Genomic DNA, 21914 nt, shown 5'->3' with positions numbered 1-21914 from the left:
CAGTGACCATGTTCCCGTCCTCTTAGATTCCACATTCCCCAGCACAGCACAGGGACAGGTTCCGCTCACGGAATGTCCTTTCTGAGAGACGCTCTCTCAGTCCTCCACACACCCTGATCTGGTCTGATGTCTCCCCCTGCACAGGATTCCCCCTTCCCAAACCTGACCTGATCACCCGGCTGGAACAAGGGGAAGAGCCGTGGGTGCCCAATCTCCAGGCCTGTGAGGGAAGAGAGATCCTGAGAGGCGCCCACACAGGTGAGGACTGACACACAAACCATCTGGTGAATGAAGGAAAAAGTTGAGAATCCCAAAAATGAGGTATCAGTAAGTGCCCTCAGTTCCTTCCTCATCGCATCCAGGGCAGGGTTGCAGGCAGCAGATATCACTGATATCGCTTCGAATGTGTCCTGTTAACTGCAGGAGTTTCCTTCCCAACTTTCCTTCTCTGTAAAAGTTTGGGTGGGATGTGGAAGCAGAATCCAATTGCTCTGTCTGTGCAGCTTTAGTATGGTGGGTTTTCCCTTGGTGCTATTCCTCTTGATTTCTCCTCAGCACAATGACTCCTGTCTGAATTGTCTCTCTCTCAGCAGGTGATGAGAGAGTGAGTGAGAATAAGGATGGGAATCGACAGCAGGAAGTTTCTGGGCATGGGGAAGCACAGGGGACCTTTGTGGGAAGAGCTGAAGGGAATTTTTCCCAGTGCTTGGAACAGGGAGAAGCCTGGGGAAATTGGCAGAGGTCAAAGAGTCTGCTGGGAAACCACTCAAGGGAGCAAATGGATGAATTTGTTATATATGGGGAAGGACACAGGAATCCCACAGCCAGGAAGACAACCCCCAAGGAAGACAAACGCTATGAATACCTCGGTTCTGTTACGCTTCAGGCAATAAATACTGGAGAGAAAACACTTCAATGGTTGGACTGTGGGGAAAACTTCAATAAGTGCTCAGATCTTGCTAACCATGGGAGAAGCCACATGGGAGACAGATCCTCTCGGTACCTGGAGGGCAGGAATTGTTTGAATTGGAGGTCAGCCCTGATTACACATCCGGCAATGCACACCGGAGAGAGACCCCACAAATGCTTAGACTGTGGAAAAAGTTTCCTGCAGAGATTACACCTTCTTATACATCAGAGAATACACAGTGGAGAGAGACCTTGCAAGTGCTTTGACTGTGCAAACAGTTTTATACAGAGGTCAGCCCTTGTTAAACATCAAGCAATCCATAAAAGAGAGAGACCATAAGACTCTGGAAAAGGTTTCAGAAACAGATCAGCCCTTCTAAACATCAGGCAATCCACGCATGAGAGGGACCCGTGCAAGTGCATAGACTATAGAAAAATGTTTCAGATAGATGTCATCCCTTGTTATACATCACAGAATCCACACAGAGAAGTGACCCCATAATTCTTTAGCCTGTGAAAGATGTTTTAAATGGAGATCAAAACTTATTTCAAATCGGGCAATCCACACAGGTGAGAGACCCCACAAGTGCTTAAACTATGGAAAACATAGCAGAAACTGATCAGTCCTTGTTTTACATCAGAGAATCCACAAGACTCCATAAGTGCTTGGACTGTGGCAAAAGTTATACACAGAGATCACACCTCATTAAACATTGGAGAATTCACACACGATCAAAACTTCTGTGACATGTGGCTCGAAAGAGTTAAGAACCTTGCAGGCTAATTGACCAGCTTCAACCTTTTGAAACATGTTAGAAAAGTGTGTAAAAGTACTTGGCGCCGTTCCAAGAAACAAAGACTAGAACTTTGAAATGTAAACTGGTGTTGTTAAAAAATTGGAAGAAGATAGTAGTGCTGTTGATTAATTGCAGTTAAGTCACGTGATTAACTCAAAAAAATTCATTGTGATTAGAAAAATTAATCTCGATGAATCACATTGTTAAACAATAGAATACCAACTGGAATTTGTTAAATGGTTTTTGGATGTTTTTCTACGTTTTCATATATATTGATTTCCATCACAACAAAGAAGAGAAAGTGTACAGTGCTCAATTTACATTTTTTATTACAAATATTTGTACTGTAAACATGCAAAACAGAAGTAGTATTTTTCAGTTCACCTCATACAGGTACTGAAGTGCAATCTCTTTATCAGGAAAGTGTAACTTAGAAACATAGATTATTTTAATGATATTAGTGCACTCAAAAATAAAGCAATTAAAAACTGTATAGCCTAGAAGTCAACTCAGTGCTACTTCTTTCTCTGCCACTCGCTAGGACAAACAAGTTTGTTTACATTTACGAGAGAGAATGCTGCTTTGCTTCTAATTTATTATGTCATCCGAAAGTGTGAGAAGGTGTTCGCATCTCACGTTTGTAGCTGGCAATACAAGGTATTTATGTGCAAGATATGCTAAACATGCATATGTCCCTTCATGCTTCAGCCACTATTCCAGTGGACATGCTTCTATGCTGACGATGCTCATTTTAAAAAAAAATGCATTAATTCAATTTGTGACTGAACTCCTTGAAGGAGAATTGTATGTCCTCCGTTCTGTTTTACAAACCTTCTGCTGGTGGCATCTGTCTCAGTTGATGAAAATGAGGATGTGTCAGTCTGGGCTGCTTTGGATCGTTACCAATTAGAACCCGTCATTAGCATGGATGCATGTCCTCTGGAATGGCGGTTGAAGCAGGAAGGAACCTATGACTCTTTAGAGCATCAGGCACATAAATATCTTGCGATGCTGTCTGCAATAGTGCGACGAGAACACCTGTTCTCACTTTCAGGTGACATTGTAAAAAAGCAGTGGGCAGCATTATCTCCTGCAAATAGTTATCAAACTTGTTTTTCTGAGTGATTGACTGAACAAGAAGTAGGACTGAGTGGAGTTGTAGGCTCTAAAGTTTTACGTTGCTTTATTTTTGAATGCAGTTATTTTTTGTACATAATTCTACATTTGTATGTATAAAACATCCAAAATATTTAAATAAATGGTATTTTTATTATTGTTTAACAGCGTGATTAATCACAATTAATTTTGTTAATCACTTGACAGCCCTAGACGATAGTAATTCTAGTAGTCTCTAGTATCAGAGGGGTAGCCGTGTTAGTCTGAATCTGTAAAAAGCAACAGAGGGTCCTGTGGCACCTTTGAGACTAACAGAAGTACTGGGAGCATAAGCTTTCGTGAGTAAGAACCTCACTTCTTCAGATTGTATCTTACCCACGAAAGCTTATGCTCCCAGTACTTCTGTTAGTCTCAAAGGTGCCACAGGACCCTCTGTTGCTTCCTAGTAGTCTCTGTTTAGCTGTATCTTGTTACAGATTAACAGTGTAATCAAAAAGTTCCTGTCTAGGACTGTATTTTGTTAATTCCGAAGTCAAAAGGAAATATTAACATTTAGATTAAACTCTCTCTTTAAAGTTTGTTGTAAACTGTCTATGAACGGCTCTATGGATAATTACCTTATGTTAATCCATGTAGTTTTATTATCTGTGATGATTGCAAAATCAGAGGTTACTTCCAAAACTTATTGTTCACCCAAGGACTGCATGCTGCTGAGAGACTGCAAACGTTTCTATAAAAACTCTCGGGACCTGATACGTTTATCTTAGTTCTTCTTAAGCTTTATTCAGGGGGAGTTTGAGTCATAAGACTGAGATCTCCAGTCCCTTCTGGACTGCCCTGATTTTGAACATTTGGACATTGGACTAGAACGTGATGAAATGAATCAAAAGGACTCTTTTCAATTCTAACCTGCCATCTCTATGGTGAAACTGACCTAAGGACTCTATTCGCCTTTGTATGTTTAATGATCTTTTAGTCAATACTGTCTTTTCTTCTTTTAATAAATCGTAGTTTCATTAACAAGAATTGACTGTAAGCGTGTATTTGGGTAAGAACTGAAGTATTCATTAACTTGATGCACCTTAGAGACTAACAAATTTATTAGAGCATAAGCTTTCATGGACTACAGCCCACTTCTTCGGATGCATATAGAATGGAACATATATTGAGGAGTTATATATACACACATACAGAGAGCATAAACAGGTGGGAGTTGTCTTACCAACTCTGAGAGGCCAATTAATTAAGAGAAAAAAAACTTTTGAAGTGATAATCAAGCTAGCCCAGTACAGACAGTTTGATAATAAGTGTGAGAATACTTACAAGGGGAGATAGAGTCAATGTTTGTAATGGCTCAGCCATTCCCAGTCCTTATTCAAACCGGAGTTGATTGTGTCTAGTTTGCATATCAATTCTAGCTCAGCAGTCTCTCTTTGGAGTCTGTTTTTGAAGTTTTTCTGTTGTAATATAGCCACCCGCAGGTCTGTCACTGAATGACCAGACAGGTTAAAGTGTTCTCCCACTGGTTTTTGAGTATTTTGATTCCTGATGTCAGATTTGTGTCCATTAATTCTTTTGCTTAGAGACTGTCCGGTTTGGCCAATGTACATGGCAGAGGGGCATTGCTGGCACATGATGGCATATATCACATTGGTAGATGTGCAGGTGAACGAGCCCCTGATGGTATGGCTGATGTGATTAGGTCCTATGATGATGTCACTTGAATAGATATGTGGACAGAGTTGGCATTGGGGTTTGTTACAAGGATAGGTTCCTGGGTTAGTGGTTTTGTTCAGTGATGTGTGGTTGCTGGTGAGTATTTGCTTTAGGTTGGGGGGTTGTCTGTAAGCGAGGACAGGTCTGTCTCCCAAGATCTGTGAGAGTAAAGGATCATCTTTCAGGATAGGTTGTAGATCTCTGATGATGCGCTGGAGAGGTTTTAGTTGGGGGCTGAAGGTGACAGCTAGTGGTGTTCTGTTATTTTCTTTGTTGGGCCTGTCTTGTAGGAGGTGACTTCTGGGTACTCGTCTGGCTCTGTCAATCTGTTTTTTCACTTCAGCAGGTGGGTATTGTAGTTTTAAGAATGCTTGATAGAGATCTTGTAGGTGCTTGTCTCTATCCGAGGGATTGGAGCAAATGCGGTTATATCTTAGAGCTTGGCTGTAGACAATGGATCGTGTGGTGTGTCCTGGATGGAAGCTGGAGGCATGTAGGTAAGTGTAGCGGTCAGTAGGTTTCCGGTATAGGGTGGTATTGATGTGACCATCGCTTATTAGCACAGTAGTGTCCAGGAAATGGACCGCTTGTGTGGATTGATCTAGGCTGAGGTTGATGGTGGGATGGAAATTATTGAAATCATGGTGAAATTCCTCAAGGGCTTCTTTTCCATGGGTCCAGATGATGAAGATGTCATCAATGTAGCGCAAGTAGAGTAGGGGCGTTAGGGGACGAGAGCTAAGGAAGCGTTGTTCTAAGTCAGCCATAAAAAAGTTGGCATATTATGGGGCCATGCGGGTACCCATAGCAGTGCCGCTGACTTGAAGGTATATATTGTCCCCAAATGTGAAATAGTTGTGGGTGAGGACAAAATCACAAAGTTCAGCCACCAGGTTAGCTGTGACATTATCAGGGATACTGTTCCTGATAGCTTGTAGTCCATCTTTGTGTGGAATATTGGTGTAGAGGGCTTCTACGTCCATAGTGGCCAGGATGGTGTTTTCTGGAAGATCACCGATGGATTGTAGTTTCCTCAGGAAGTCAGTGGTATCTCGAAGATAGCTGGGAGTGCTGGTAGCGCAGGGTCTGAGGACAGAGTCTACATAACCAGACAAGCCTGATGTTAGGGTGCCAATGCCTGAAATGATGGGGCGTCCAGGATATCCAGGTTTATGGATCTTGGGTAGCAAATAGAATACCCCTGGTCGGGGTTCTAGGCATGTGTCTGTACGGATTTGTTCCTGTGCTTTGTCAGGGAGTTTTTTTAGCAGATGGTGTAGTTTCTTTAGGTAATCCTCAGTGGGATCAGAGGATAATGGCCTGTAGAATGTGGTGTTAGAGAGCTGTCTAGCAGCCTCCTGGTCATATTCCAATTTATTCATGATGACGACAGCACCTCCTTTGTCAGCCTTTTTGATTATGATGTCAGGGTTGTTTCTGAGGCTGTAGATGGCGTTGTGTTCAACATGGCTGAGGTTATGTGGCAAGTGATGTTGCTTTTCCACAATTTCAGCCTTTGCACGTCGACGGAAGCAATCTATGTAGAAATCCAGTCTGTTGTTTCGACCGTCCGGAGGAGTCCATGCAGAATCCTTTTTTTTGTAGTGCTGGTAGGGAGGATTCTGTGGGTTAGTATGCTGTTCAGAGGTATGTTGGAAATATTCTTTGAGTCGGAGACGTCGAAAGTAGGATTCTAGGTCACCGCAGAACTGTATCATATTCATGGGTCTGGAGGGACAAAAGGAGAGGCCCCGAGATAGGACAGACTCTTCTGCTGGGCTAAGAGTATAGCTGGAAAGATTAACAATATTGCTGGGTGGGTTAAGGGAACTACTGTTGTGGCTGCTTGTGGCATGTAGCAGTTTAGATAGTTTAGTGTCCTTTTTCCTTTGTAGAGAGGCAAAGTTTGTCTTGTAAATGGCTTGTCTAGTTTTTGTAAAGTCTATCCATGAGGAAGTTTGTGTGGAAGGTTGGTTTCTTATGAGAGTATCCAGTTCTGAGAGCTCATTCTTAATCTTTCCCTGTTTGCTGTATAGGATGCTGATCAGGTGGTTTCGCAGTTTCTTTGAGAGTGTGTGACACAATCTCTCAGCATAGTCTGTGTGATATGTAGATTGTAATGGATTTTTTACCTTTAGTCCTTTTGGTATGATGTCCATCTGCTTGCATTTGGAAAGGAAGATGATGTCTGTCTGTATCTGTACGAGTTTTTTCATGAGGTTGATGGATTTCCATTCCATACGGCTAAATGCAGTGCCTTGCATAATGACAGTATTCTCACACTTATTATCAAACTGTCTGTACTGGGCTAGCTTGATTATCACTTCAAACGTTTTTTTTCTCTTAATTAATTGGCCTCTCAGAGTTGGTAAGACAACTCCCACCTGTTTATGCTCTCTGTATGTGTGTATATATATCTCCTCAATATATGTTCCATTCTATATGCATCCGAAGAAGTGGGCTGTAGTCCACGAAAGCTTATGCTCTAATAAATTTGTTAGTCTCTAAGGTGCCACAAGTACTCCTGTTCTTCTTTTTGCGGATACAGACTAACACGGCTGTTACTCTGAAACCTGTCATTAACTTGATGGGTAATATATATATAGTTGCATCAAATCTTGTACAAAGATGGTCAAGTGAGGTGTCTATGAAAAAGTTGAAATTTGTGGGTTATGATTGTGCTGTTTGTATTTGTAACCCTTCTGCCCATCTAAGTTGGCAGCAACAAGGGCCGGGTTCTGTATCTAGGGGTTCCGCTTCAATAACGCAATGCAAAACCGGCTCGAGCCCCCACCCAGTGACCTGGGACAATTACATACCACCCCCTGGGTGCCTCTAAGAGGCAATACTTCCCCTCTCGCAAGCACGGAGTCTGAGTGTAACAGAAAATGTTTAATAACATGAGGTAAACGACATCAGCATTAAATTGGAAAAACACCACAACTAGAGTTCATAGACCAAACCATGAGCGAAGACCCACCCCAGCAAATTGGGCCGTGTCCTCTCCCGTTGGTTCTTGAAACCAGCGACCCAAGAATCACCAAAGTCCCAAAAGTCCGACAACCCCCCAAAGTCTCTGTCCCTGATCAGTGCAGCCCCAGAGTTCAAAAGGGGGGGGGAGCAGGGTGTTAAGGGGCACCTTACGTGATCCGAGGCCAACCGGCTGCTTCTCCGTGGGGTTCCACCGCAGCCTTCACCACGAACTGCTCCACTCCACCCGCAGTCCCACTCCTGCTGTCCCACGAACTGCTCTGGCAGCTGCTCCGCTCCGCTCACCGACCTGTGAGCCGCGCCGCTTCGCTCCGCTCACCGACCCGTGAGCCGTGCCGCTCCGCTCCGCTCACCGACCCGTGAGCCGTGCCGCTCCGCTCCGCTCACCGACCTGTGAGCCGCTCCGCTCCACTCCGCTTCACTCCGGCCGTCCCTTGGGCCACTCCCACAAGGCTCTGCTCTGCTAGCTGCTCCTCCAGCCGCTCCGCTCACCAACCTGTGAGTCGCTCAGCTCCACTCCAACCGTCCCACAAGGCTCCACTCTGCTAGCTGCTCCGCCAGCCGCTTAGCATTATAGCTTCAGGCTCCCCCACTAGTTAACACCGCCTCAGTGATCTCAGCTCTTTTGTGATTTCAGCTCTTAGCAATTTCAGCTCATAGTAGGGGAGCCCCAGTGCTAGTGCACCACTGGTCCAAAGTGAATTCAGTTCAGCAGTCTGTAACTAGACTTCTAATGGAATCAAAGTTAGCTCTGATATTCAACAGTGGAGAGAGGAGGTAGTGCAATTGGTGTTTCAACCCCTCAGAGAGGGCCCATACCATCAGGTACAAATACCTATCCCCATCCTCTCTCAATTCACTTGGTTTTGTAACCCATGCCCCTTGACAAGCAAATGCTACTTAGGTAATGGTGAATGACTCACTCAGTCCTTCTGTCATACACAGTTCCATTGGCCTTGATTCACAGAATCAGGGTAACAAAACTTTATTCTTCCTGCCCCAATAACAGAGAAACTGGGGATCCCACACCAGCCAAAGTAACCACTTTGAGTTGCTGTTGTTTCATGCCAGGCGAGTGGGTGTGCCTATGCAAACAAGATCAGCCCCTGGAGTTCTTTTCCACACTCGCCATAATTCACCACCAGATGTCAGGGTAGAGCTCATCCTGACTCTGCTTACATATTCATGGATCATTCTTGTAGTTGAAGTTATGAAATGTTGGCTGTGTACTTGTATTTCAGTGTTTGCTTCTGAGTAGCACCAGTGAAACATTTGGCCAGCTTATTGAGAAGGGACTATTCAAATTAAGTGCCCCCTCAAGAAACACTTAACTGACAATGGACCCTGGGAGACACCAATACACATCTGATGAGCCTTCCTGGGAACATTCAAGGTATCAGGTGGACAATGGCTGCTCCCTGTAAGGAACTGAGTTGTGCATGGGCATGTGACTTGCCCATGTGACCCGAAACTCCATCTTGCTGCTGTGATTTTCCACAGAAGAACAAGGGGTTTTCCTTCCACATGGCAAAGGGTATAAAAGGCCCTGGAAACCCCTCCATTGTGTCTTCTATCCTGCTTCTGACCTCTGGAGAAACTTTGCTACAAACTGAAGCTCTAAACTAAGGACTGTGGATGTACTCCAGAGACTTGATTTAAGCCATCAGTTTATACCATCACTCCTATAAGCCTGAACCAAGAACTTTGCAATTGTTGTATGTATTTGATTCCTTTAACTGATTTTAACTCTCATCTATATTTCTTTCTTTTTATGAATAATCCTTTAGATTCTAAAGGATTGGCAACATCGTGATTTGTATGTTGACCTGGGTTTTGTGGCTGGTCCTTTGGGATCAGGAGAACCTTTAATTGGAGATACTGGTTTTCACAATCAGTCATCCCTGTAAGGAGCGCTACCAGTGCAACAAAGGGGCTGCAGTATCTGAGGGAATTGCTTGTATGACTTCTTGTTAGCCAGTGTGGTGAAACCGAAGTGCTGGTTTGATGTACCTTAGAGGTGGAGAATCACCAGCCTGGGGCTGTAACTGCCCTGTCCCTTAGCAATTCTCCCTGAATTGGTACTCTCAGTAGTGTCCCACCAGAGCACACCTTGTTACACTGCCGTCACCACCACCTCTGCCTGTCCCTAGCCCAGCTGTTAATTCTGCCCCCAATCCGACATCACGTCTGCCTCCAGCCCCTCCCTACCTTCTGACCCTTCAGCCCCCACATCTGCTCCTCAGGACCTCTCTGCTCCTCCTGCAGCTCTAGGAGTTCTTCCCCCACTCCCTCTCATCCCTGGGGCTGAAGGGAGGGAGGGGGAGAAGCTTCCAGGGGTCATAGAATTAAGAGGCCAGAGGTTTGGGTAGACAGGAGTCCTCCAGGCTGTAGGGGCTGGGCTAATGTGGGAAGAGAAACCCATTTTTCCATCCCCAGTGGGCTCTTCCCCCCATTTCTCAGTGACACTGTCTGAGCCAGATCCCCAGAGTCCTCCTGGATCATAGAGGACAGTGGCAAACAGGCTGAACAATCCCTGAGGCAATGATGAGATTGACTTCTCTACCTCACTCACTGAATGGTTTGACAGTCCAGAGGCTGCACAGAGCTGAGACTGGAAGCAACCTCCAGGCTTATAGAGACGGCATGATAGAAAGTTCACGGGGAGAGGTCATACAGATTAGGGTGTGTGAGGCTAGAGAGGCTGATCACAGGGTCCCCAGTGGGATATTCCGCCACCCTTCTCCCCCATGTCTCAGGGTATGTCTACACTACGGGATTAATCCGAATTTATATAATTCAGATTTGAAAAACAGGTTGTATAAAGTTGAAATGTATGCGGCCACACTAAGCACATTAATTCGGTGGTGTGCGTCCAAGTACCGGGGCTAGCGTCGATTTCTGCACCGTTGCACTGTGGGTAGCTATCCCATAGCTATCCCATAGTTCCCACAGTCTCCCGTGCCCATTGGGATTGTGGGTTAAGATCCCAGTGCCTGATGGGACAAAAAACATCGTCGCAGGTGGTTCTGGGTACAGCCTCACCTCCTCCCTCCCTCCCTGCATGAAAGCAACGGACGGCAGACAACCATTTTCGCGCCTTTTTTCCTGGGTGGGTGAACACTGCAGACTCCATACCACGGCAAGCATGGAGCCTGCTGAGCTCAAGACAGCAGTCATGAACATTGTAAACACCTCACGCGTTCTCGTGGAGTTTATGCTCAGCCAGGACCAGAAAAACGAGGCGAGGAGGCAGCGGCGGCGGCAGCACAGCGACAAGCATGATGAGGACATTGACATGGACATGGACACGGACACGGATACAGAATTCTGTGAAACCACGGGCCCCGGTGCTTTGGAGATCATGTTGTTAATGGGGCAGATTCTATCCATGGAACGCCGATTCTGGGCAAGGGAAACAAGCACAGATTGGTGGGACCGCATAGTGTTGCAGGTCTGGGACGATTCCCAGTGGCTGCGGAACTTTCGCATGCGTAAGGGCACTTTCATGGAACTTTGTGACTTGCTGTCCCCTGCCCTGAAACGCCAGAATACCAAGATGAGAGCAGCCCTCACAGTTGAGAAGCGAGTGGCGATAGCCCTGTGGAAGCTTGCAACGCCAGACAGCTACCGGTCAGTCGGGAATCAATTTGGAGTGGGCAAATCTACTGTGGGGGCTGCTGTGATGCAAGTAGCCAAAGCAATCACTCAGGTGCTGCTACGAAAGTTAGTGACTCTGGGAAATGTGCAGGCTACAGTGGATGGTTTTGCTGCAATGGGATTCCCTAACTGTGGTGGGGCGATAGACGGAACCCATATCCCTATCTTGGCACCGGAGCACCAAGCCACCGAGTACATAAACCGCAAGGGGTACTTTTCAATGGTGCTGCAAGCACTTGTGGATCACAAGGGACGTTTCACCAACATCAACGCGGGCTGGGCGGGAAGAGTTCATGACGCTCGCGTCTTCAGGAACACTACTCTGTTTAAAGGGCTGCAGCAAGGGACTTACTTTCCGGACCAGAAAATAACCGTTGGGGATGTTGAAATGCCAATAGTTATTCTTGGGGACCCAGCCTACCCCTTAATGCCATGGCTCATGAAGCCATACACAGGCAGCCTGGACAGGAGTCAGGAGCTGTTTAACTACAGGCTAAGCAAGTGCAGAATGGTGGTAGAATGTGCATTTGGCCGTTTAAAAGGTCGCTGGCGATCATTATTGACTCGCTCTGACCTCAGCCAAAGAAATCTCCCCATTGTTATTTCTGCTTGCTGTGTGCTCCACAATCTCTGTGAAAGTAAGGGGGAGACCTTTATGGCGGGGTGGGAGGCTGAGGCAAATCGCCTGGCTGCTGATTACGCGCAGCCAGACACCAGGGCGATTAGAAGAGCACACCAGGAAGCGCTGTGCATCAGAGAAGCTTTAAAAACCAGTTTCATGACTGGCCAGGCTACAGTGTGAAATATCTGTTTGTTTCTCCTTCATGAAAACCCGCCCCCTTTATTGACTGATTTTCTGTAAGGAACCCACCCTCCCCCTTCCCCCAGCTTTCTTTCAAACCAAATAAAGTCACTATCATTTAAAAATCATTTATTCTTTATTAATAGATTAGAAAAAGAGGGAGGGAATCCGGGTGGTATTTGGGAGGAGGATTGCTGGGAAGGAAAAAGCCACAAAGAAAAGGTTAAAAAAATGACAGCCTTTTGCTTGGGCTGTCTACTGGGGTGGAATGGGAAGGTGTACGGAGCCTCCCCCCCCCCGCGTTCTAACACGTCTGGGTGAGGAGGATACGGAACATGGGGAGGGAGGAGGGTGGAACAGGGGCTGAAGCGGCAGTCTGTTTTCCAGCAGCCGTTCCTGAAGCTCCACCAGACGCCGGAGCATGTCTGTTTGCTCATGCAGCAGCCCCAGCGTTGCATCCTGCCTCCTCTGGTCTTCCTGCCGCCACCTCTCATCTCGAGCGTCTCTCCTCTCCTCACGTTGGTCCCTCATGTCCTCACATTGGTCCCTCCTGTCCTCACGTTCACTGGCTTCTTTCCTATACTTTGAAACTGTTTCCTTCCACTCATTCAGATGAGCTCTGTCTCTGCGGCTGGATTCCATAATTTCCGAAAACATCTCATCTCGCGTTCTCTTCTTACGACGCCTTATCCGTGATAACCTTCGGGATGGAGGAGGGAGGCTTGAGGAATTTGCAGCTGCTGTAAGGAGGGGAAAAAAGAGAGAATTGTTTAAAAAGCTACATTTTGCAGAACAATGCTTATACTCTTTCACGGTGACCAACACTATTCACATTACATAGCACATATGATTTCTGTGCAAGGTCGCATTTTGCCTCTTAATGCTGAGTGCCTGTGGCTTTGCTGCTAGAGATCACAGGTCTGGGCAACAGAATTCAGCTTGCATGCGGCCATGGTAAGCCATTGTTTTACAGCTTCTGCGCCCTCCTTTCCCACATACCAAGCATAGCCTGTAGAGTGCTGCGGTTTTTCTGTTAACATTCAGCAGCAGCAGAAAACAAACTAACCACCCCCCCCTCTCGCCATGAATTCTCTGGGATGATCGCTGTACCCCTCCCCCCCACCGCGTGGCTGGTATCAGGGAAGATCCCTGCAGGCACCAAACTAACCACCCCCCCCCGCCGCCGCCCTCCTCCCGCCATGAATTCTCTGGGATGATCACGGTACCCCTCCCCCCACCGCGTGGCTGGTAACAGGGAAGATCCCTGCTAGCCAAACGCGAAAAACTCAGGGCCAATTTCCCATCTGCGCTTGGCTAACTGCAGGGAAGGATTTATTTTCCGCCACAGGCAAACAGCCCAGTAGGAACGGCCACCTCTGTCCCCTTAATTAAGTTCCCATATTTCAACCAGGTTACCAGGAGTGATATCACTCTCCTGAGGATTACACAACAAGATAAAGAACGGATGTTGCTTGAATGCCAGCAAACACCGGGACCATACGCTGCCAGGCTTTGTCAGGCAATGATACCAGATTACTTGCTGCAAGCATGGCGTGGTCAAGTGTCCTACCATGGAGGAGGGAATAAGGATGCACTGCCCAGAAACCTTGTGGCAAGGCTTTTGGAGTACCTCCAGGAGAGCTTCATGGAGATGTCCCTGGAGGATTTCCGCTCCATCCCCATACACGTTAACAGACTTTTCCAGTAGCTGAACTGACCGCGAATGCATCCCAAGTCCTCAGGGCAAAGTAATCATTAAAAACCGTTTGCTTTTAAAACAAGTTTTATATTTTAAAAGGTAAACTCACCTGAGGTCCCTTCCATGGGGTCAGAGTCTTGGGTACTGGCTTGGGAGGCTTGGGAGGGTACTTCAGTCAGGGTGAGAAAAAGATCCTGGCTGTTGGGGAGAACGGAGTGCTGTGTGCTCTCTGCAAGCTCATCCCCATCCTCCTCCTCCTCCTCTCCCCCATCGGCAGAATCCTCAGGCGTCGCTGATGAGACTATCCCCGACCCAGAATCCACGATCACAGGTGGGGTAGTGGTGGCAGCCCCCCCTAGAATTGCATGCAGCTCGGCGTAGAAGCGGCATGTCCGCGGCTCTGACCCGGAGCGACCGTTTGCCTCCTTTGTTTTTTAATAGGCTTGTCTGAGCTCCTTGACTTTCACGCGGCACTGCTCAGAGTCCCTATTGTGGCCTCTCTCCATCATGCCCTTGGAGATTTTTTCAAAAGTTTTGGCATTTCGTCTTTTAGAACGAAGTTCTGCAAGCACTGAATCCTCTCCCCATACAGCGATCAGATCCAGTACCTCCCTCACGGTCCATGCTGGTGCTCTTTTTCGATTATCAGCCTGCATGGTTACCTGTGCTGATGAGCTATCTGTGGTCACCTGTGCTCTCCACGCTGGGCAAACAGGAAATGAAATTCAAATGTTCGCGGGGCTTTTCCTGTCTACCTGGCCAGTGCATCCGAGTTTAGATTGCTGTCCAGAGCGGTCACAATGATGCACTGTGGGATAGCTCCCGGAGGCCATTACCATCGAATTGCGGCCACACTATCCCTAATTTGAAATGTTAAAATCGATTTTGGCACTACTCTGCTCGTCTGGGTGGAGTACAGAAATTGATTTAAAGGGCCCTTTACATCGAAATAAATAGCGTCGTTGTGTGGACGGTTGCAGGGTAAATTCGAATTAAAGCTGATAAATCCGAATTAAAGTCGTAGTGTAGACCAGGCCTTAGGGACACAGGATGAGCAGGGATCCTGGCCCCACCCAGAGCCAGGGTCGGATTCTCTCCCCAGGGACAGAGCCCAGTGGGAAAGTGAAAATCGGGGCCTCATCACCAACATCGATTAATGTCACCTGCCCCCAGTCACAGTACAGACAAACCCGGATCCTGCTGGGGACCCGGCTCAGGGGCAGGAGGTTTACGGGGGAAGTCAGAGCCCAGAACTGACCCCAACACTGCTCCACAGCCCAGATCCCTCCCTCAGGGCTGAGGCTGGTCACTCCCTTCCTTCTCACAGACTCTCTGGCCACCCCCACAGCCCAGTATCGCCCAGCCACCACCTCCACCTCCAAGCAACGTCTCCCCAAGGTGAATCCCTCCTAGGCCAGCACACACGAGACAGTGTCAAATCTCTCAGGGTTGTTGGGCAGTCGCTGCCATTTGTATTCCCATCTCACACTTTTCCAATCCGCAGACATGTCTGGATCCAGAGTCACATTCACTGCGGATGGGGGTTAAAGAATCAGAGCGTTAGGGGCGGAGCTCAGCCTGGGGGAGGTTGGATTTTTCACTCTCCCCAGCAGCCCTGTTCTTGCTGGGACAGGCCTGGATCGCACGGAGGTGCCTCTGTCCTGGGCACCTGAGGCTGAGCAGAGATGTGTCTGCAGTTCCTCAGCCTGTTTCTCATTTGCTTGCAAAAGCTTCAGCTCCCAGCTCCCCCTGCTGGGGCTGCTCCATTACCAGTGGCAGGGACACAGCCAGGAAGGTGTCAGAAGCTTTTATTGAGGAGGGGACGGGTAGCAGCTTAAAAACCCAGCAAGAAACTCCATCCCCTAATGCAGCCTCCACTCCCATGCCAGGGAACAGAGAGGAAGGTGCAGCATTGGGGAAGAGTTGCTTAACACCAGAGTAGGAGGTGGCACTGGGTGGGGTAGCCCCATCCCCAGCCTAGAGAGAAGGGAGGAACTGACAGTGTCACAGGAGGAGCATCTCCCCAATCCAGGAAGCAGGGAGCAGCTCCAATGGGAGAGCCCAGCCCTGCCCAGAGGAAAAGCCGGATGTTGGAGAAGAGTGGTGGGGAGACCCCCTGCACCAGGGTAAAGCAGAGGGATGTGTCAGCCCTCAGGGCAGAGAGCTCTATTCAGGTGCTACTCAGTGAGAGTGTTTCTGTTCAGCAGCCTGGGCATGAACTCAGCACTAAGGTTGGTGTCAGCAGAGGTGAAAGTAAGCCAGTACGGGCTGCTACGGTGTACTGGCAAGAGTCGGTGCACCATGTCATACCAGACCGGCTTCCCCCAGTGGCGATTTAAAGGGCCTGGGCTCCCGGCAGTGCCTGGAGCCCTTGGCCCTTTAAATTGCTGCCATTGCCCCACTGCTGGAGCAGGTGGAGATTTAAAGGGCCCGGGGCGGTAGCGGTGGCTGGAGCCCTGGGCCACCCGAGCCCCGCTGCCGGAACCCTGAGGTAGTAGCGGTGTGGCTCTGGCGGTGATTTAAAGGGCCAGGGCTCCCAGCTGCTGCTACCACAGTGGAGTCCCGGGCCCTTTAAATCTCCACCAGAGCCCCAAGACCCAGGGTAGTGGCAGCAGCTGGGAGCCCCTGGGGCTCCGTTGGCAATTTAAAGGGCCTGGGGCTCCGCTGCAGTAGCGGTGGCCGGGAGCCCATGGCCCTTTAAATCACCACCGGAGTGCTGGGCTGCCACTACTCTGGGGCTCCAGCAGTGGGACTCGGGCGGTGATTTAAAGGGCCCAGGGCTCCAGCCACCACTACCTCAGAGGAGCCCTGGGCCCTTTAAATCAGTGACGGCTCTGGCAGCGGAGCTCCAGCGGCAATTTAAAAGGCCTGGGGCTCTGCTGCAGTAGTGGCAGATGGAGCCCCGGGCCCTTTAAGTGGCCCCCGAGCCCTGGGACTCCCAGCCACCTCCACAGCTGGTAGCTCCAGCAGTGATTTAAACAGCCCGGGGCTCCCAGCCACCTCTACAACAGCCAGAGTCCCGGGCCCTTTACATCTCGATATAAAGGGCCCGGGGCTCTAAAGGCCTTGCCTCTTCCAGTTTAGTCTCCATCCCTTCCGGTCGAGGCCCCACCCCCTGCTCGGGACTCCGGCGTACTGGTAAATCCTTTAAGTTACTTTTACCCCTGGGTGTCAGGATTATTTGTGTGATGTCAGCTTGGAATCCCCCCAGGTGTTCCGGAACCTTGGTAGAAGTTGGCAGGGGTAGAAGGCACAAGGCTCCATCGCCTGCGGCCCCTCCCACTCCGTGGCCCTGCCCCATTACTCCTCTTCCCATTGAGGCCCTGACCCCTCACCATGCTGGGAGCTTTGTCCACTGTGGGGAGCCCCGGACCCTACACCTGCCCTGGGCTGGTGTCTGGGGGGCCTGGGAGCAGCCCTGGCCCATGTTCCCGTTCCCCAGAGTGCCCCATCCCAGGGCAGGTGGAGGGTGCAGGGTTCGCCACTACCGCCCAAGCTCCCTGGGTGACAGCTGAGCTCTGGCTTCTGGCCTGGCCAGGGGGCAGGGCCTCGGGGGAAGAGGAGCAGGGGTGGGGTCTGAGAAGGTCCAGTGCTGGGAAGAGGCTGCAGTCTCACCCTGTCTGTGTGCTCCAAGTGGTTCCCCTCTTTTTGTCTCCCGTGCAGACGGCAGAGTGTCTGCAGGGGGAAAGGATAAGAGAGGGGTGAGATTTCAGGCTTTCATATTTATAACAGGGTCCCCACTCTGAACTCAAAGAGCTGTGTTTTCATCATGACAGAGAGACAGACAGAGAGACCCAGAGACACACTCAGGTATTTAATATAAAAAGGTCTGAAACCTTCTATTTCCTCTCTCATTCAGGCATCTCCCAGCAATGAAACCAACATGATCATCCACTAAGCCTCACAACCATCTCAGGACACACAATCTGTAAGAGATTTACTTTTCCCCTCATCATTCCCTCCCACCCTCCAGACCCCAGCTGGTTTGTCTCATTTACCTATTGCCTTTTGTCAGACCCTAGACCCAGATCCTGCAAAGACTTTAGCACGCTTTGGTCCCTTTGACATTAATGGGATGTTAAGAGTTTGTAGGTTCAGGGCTTGCAGTTGTAGGTCCCTTGGGTTTATTCACTCAGCATCTCTACAGAGCTCAGCACAACGGGGCCCTCGCCCTCCATAGAATAATAAAATCATGTTATAAGTGTCGAGATTGGAGTTGGGAGAGTGTTGGCTCAATGGGCTAGATTCACCCTCATTGGCAGAGAGATAGAGGGGGGCAGTTTGTGACTCCCCCAGTCAGTGGCTGCAGAGGCCTGGGCAGACCTTGGCACAGGCTAGGGAAGTCCTGAGATGCAGCCAGAGTAGCACCCCTGTGTCTGTGATCCCCACGGGCTTTGCAAGTTGGGAGAGAAAATCGGGGACTCAAAATTAGGCCATTTTGCTAAATTTGGGCCTCAATGTTGTGACCTTTGTTAACCCATGAATGAATGTGAGATGTCCTGACACCTGTTACACCAGGTCAAATACTTTCCATCTGTCATTCAATAGATATGACCCAAGTGGCCAGAGCCCATCCCCTCCCACAGTCTCAGAGGCTCATCCCAATTTCCCCTCCTAGATCCCTTCTCAGCACCTTTGAATTTCCTCAGAATCTCCATTAGGGGAACAGTTTTCTGGGAGAAATAGTTGAGTCTCACTTCCAGTTCAGGAGAAATGTCCACTGGCTGCTGGAACTTCCCCTTCTTACACCTGGAGAGAAAACGTCACATTCGTATATTTCATTTAGTGACACATTATAATTTGTTGTTAGTGAAAGCTGCTGCTCTAATGGGCCTGGAGTCAGATCAGGTGCAGTACAGGCTGTGGTCGTGAAATCTTCCCCCAAAGGTCTCATTAATATTCTTCAACTCTGGCCTGGAGAGATCAGCTCTGGGGATGATAAAAGGGGAATTTAGTCCCTATGTCCAATTCACTCCTTGGCCTCCATGCTCTGAGGGACAGGAGGTTCCCAGGTGAAGTGCTGTAGAAATCTGCCCTCTAGGAACTAAACTGAGACACCAACTCCCCCCTCCCCAGTTCATTCCACACAGGGCTCCAAACAGCCCCCTGGTGGGGAGACTCTTGATCGCTGCTGGCCTGGGCTGAATAGGAACCAGAGGCCCAGCAATGACAGGCCCATATTCCATCCCCACAAACCTGAGACAGCCAGTCCCCCAAGGGCGTGACACCTTTAGAACAGAATATAGGTCAGTCTTTCCCACTGAATGGAGAATTCCAGAGTCTTCTCTAAAATGGTGAGAACCTCAGGATGAAGTTGATCAGAGAGATTTGTGTCCGACATGTGACCTTCCCCACACATTTTGCTGTAGAGCCCTGGGGAGATGTGATGCTAACATCATCACCACCACCATCACCAGGCTCTTTCCCAGCATTGTGAAGTGTGAGGGGGAGTGAGAGAGAGCCACGTACCTCCTCAAGGTACGTCTAACATCCTAGAGGAGAGAGAGAGAAAAAAGAATCTCAGTCCCACTTGACACAGGCAGTGGATCCTAGGGAAGGGATTTTGCAAATATAGGGAAAAGAGGCCATGGATTCCCTGAGCTAATGGGGCTTTCCCTTCTCTCATATCTCTGTGTCTGTAACTCTGCAATAACCAATAGTCATTCACATGTCAGCAATCCACACGCCGAGTTACAGTGAGATCTCTGACTGCTGGAACCCCGTTCTTATGATTCAGGAGCCCTCCCTTCCCTGTGTGGGATCTGTCATGTTTCTAATTTAGTCTCACCTGCAGGAATTCACTCGCTGGCTTCTGATACTTCCCCTCCATCTCACTCATCAGCTTACCGAGATGGGAAATCTCCTTCGAGAGTATGGTGTTATTTTCATTCCGTATCTTCGCTATCTCCTTGTCCAGCTTTTCCAGCCGGGCCAGCAGGAGTCGCTCTTGTTCCTCCGGGAACTGCCTCAGTTGCTGAAATTCAGAAACAATTTTCTGCCTCTCCTTTTCTATCTGTTTCTGTAAAGCAACAGGGAAAGGGATGGTCAGGGACATGGAAGCAGCCTGGGGTCTTTTATGGAGTGCTGAGTGTGCAGGAAGGAGAATTTCTTTGCAGACCTAAGATTTCAGACACTTGATTCTACCCTGTGGTTACTTGGGAGAGGATTCTCTCACACCTCTTTCATGTCTCCCCAATGTCTCTGGAAAGGGATGTTTCCATGTCTGACGTGGTTAGGACATGGTGTTATCAATGGCCTCTGAGAATGGAGATCCTGAGCAGCAGGAGGCAGGACTCAGCATTACAGTGGCAGAAGTTCCAGGGAGGAAAAGAATCAAATAATTCTGAGTCATTTCTTGCATTGTTGACACAGGGAAACCACAAGGGTTAGAAATTAACTCATTCACTGACATGACAGCTTAGATTCTGCACATGAACCTAACACAGAAAATCTAGGATCATGGAGAAACATACCGATGCCCACATTCACCAAGCCCACAGAGGAATCTGTCTACAAACAGACCTCTCTCCACAAGTCTCTGCAGGTCAGTAACAACAGGCACCTACCACATACTCCCAGCTTTTCCCCTCTCCAGTCAGTTTAAATCCCAGCAGCTTTTCTCTCTCTTCCCGCAAAGTCTTCCAATGGACCTGAATATTTTTCCTGTAGAAAGACAAATGATTTGGGAGGTTTCATTCTGAGTGTTCAGAAGGGTGTGTAGGGGAATGTTTTCCCACCCAAATCCAAGGTGAATGTTGGTCCTAATGGGTTTATGACATCAGGGCCACCAAGGGAATGAAACCGAACAATGGAAATAGGGAGAGTGACATATTCCAATTTATTTCCAATTCAGTCTTTTTATAAATTAGAGAGACCTCAATTATCCGAGTTTGACTGGTATTTATTCATTCACTAATTAGTAGCACAGCACATAACAGGAAACTGGAGTCTTATGGTGGTGAATCAATTAAGGTGGTTTTCAGGAGATTACCCAAGTGATACAAATCCCAGAAACCACCCGGGCTCTAAATATGGGTGGGGATTCTCCAAGGAACCCAACTCCAAACTGAATGTCAGCCCTGAAGCCCTGGGGACTGCACTGGTGCGACAGGCCTGGTCTGAGCATTAGGGCAAACTCCCAACACTCAAATATAGACCGGCCTGCCGCTCTTGTGTTTTAAGCCTCACTGATCATTGAACAGCTTCTGTTCTGTAAAAAATTCCCTTGTTTCACCAGTGGAAGCTGGGTTTGACAAGGATTTAGCTTCCCAGGTAAAGGTTTCCGATGTCAGGTATCTTAAAAGACTTTATCTTTTTGCCTTTCTTGCCACTCTGCCAGATCATTTATTATTAATAGCACCTCCCATACAGTGAAGGCTTTGCAGAGGTGCATGATACAGACACAGTTGTGACAGGTGATTTGCAGTGAAATTAACCTGTAATTAATATCTAAAGTTATTGCCCATTAAACTTGACATCAATTCCCTACCTTGTACTCCTGGGCAGCCTCCTCTACAGGAACCACTGTGTGAGCTCGGTGAGCCTGGGATCTGTCACACACCACACAGATGAGGGTTTGATACTCTTCACAGAACAGTTTCAGAGTCTCCTGGTGTTCCCCACACACCCTCTCTCCTCCTGCTCCCTTCACTGCCTGGAAACTCAGCCGCTTGGCGATTTCTACAATATTTGCCAGCTGCCTGTTTGGCCTGAGATTTCTCTGGTGCACAGTTTCTCTGCACTGAGGGCAGGAGACGACTGTAGCTGTTCGCTCCCAGCATTGGGCGATGCAGGCTCGGCAGAAATTGTGCCCACAGTCTATAATCACTGGGTCCTTAAAATACTCCAGACAGACAGGACAAGCAGCTTCATCCTGGAGACTTTCCATGGGATTCTCTGCGGCCATGGCTCTCTCTGGGCAGTGTAACAGGATTAGTTTCACTTTCCTGAGCTCAGAAATATGCCCCACCTGCAGGACAACTGGGTGTTTCCCTTCTTGGAACTGACTCAGGCTGGTTGCTGGGGTGCATACAGGCAATGGGTAACATTCCAGCCTGGGAGGCTTAGTTGAGAAATGTACCACTAAGGCCCTTTTGCTCCTGGGCTTCACATCAGCATCCCCCTGTCATAAAGAGCTTGCATGAGCAGGGGCTGTGTGTCTGGAGTGATATTTAGGCTTGAAAGAATTATATATATATATATGTTTATTTTAAAGTGTTTTTTTCAA

The 21914-nt window shown here is 48.4% G+C and overlaps 2 protein-coding genes and 1 pseudogene across 5 annotated transcripts in view; 2 read left to right on the top strand and 1 right to left on the bottom strand.

The window, feature by feature from the left end:
* LOC101946744 (serine/threonine-protein phosphatase 1 regulatory subunit 10) overlaps nucleotides 1-21914 on the top strand; it is a 345369-nt gene that overhangs the window by 15894 nt on the left and 307561 nt on the right. The window contains exon 2 of one of the 4 annotated variants that reach the window (XM_065564795.1): nucleotides 145-258. The exons of the other annotated variants lie outside the window; for them this stretch is intronic. Coding sequence (XP_065420867.1) covers nucleotides 145-258 — 114 coding nt within the window. The remainder of the gene's footprint in view (nucleotides 1-144; nucleotides 259-21914) is intronic. 4 annotated transcript variants of the gene reach the window in all.
* The window catches only part of LOC112061375 (zinc finger protein 585A-like), a 145962-nt gene that overhangs the window by 119577 nt on the left and 4471 nt on the right, over nucleotides 1-21914 (top strand). The window lies entirely within an intron of this gene.
* LOC103307118 (zinc finger protein RFP-like) lies at nucleotides 14624-21593 on the bottom strand (annotated as a pseudogene).

The sequence above is a fragment of the Chrysemys picta genome, chromosome 12 (genome assembly GCF_011386835.1).
Source record: "Chrysemys picta bellii isolate R12L10 chromosome 12, ASM1138683v2, whole genome shotgun sequence".
In the NCBI taxonomy this organism is placed as follows: Eukaryota; Metazoa; Chordata; order Testudines; family Emydidae; genus Chrysemys; species Chrysemys picta.
This window is presented reverse-complemented; position numbering and strand designations above follow the sequence as displayed.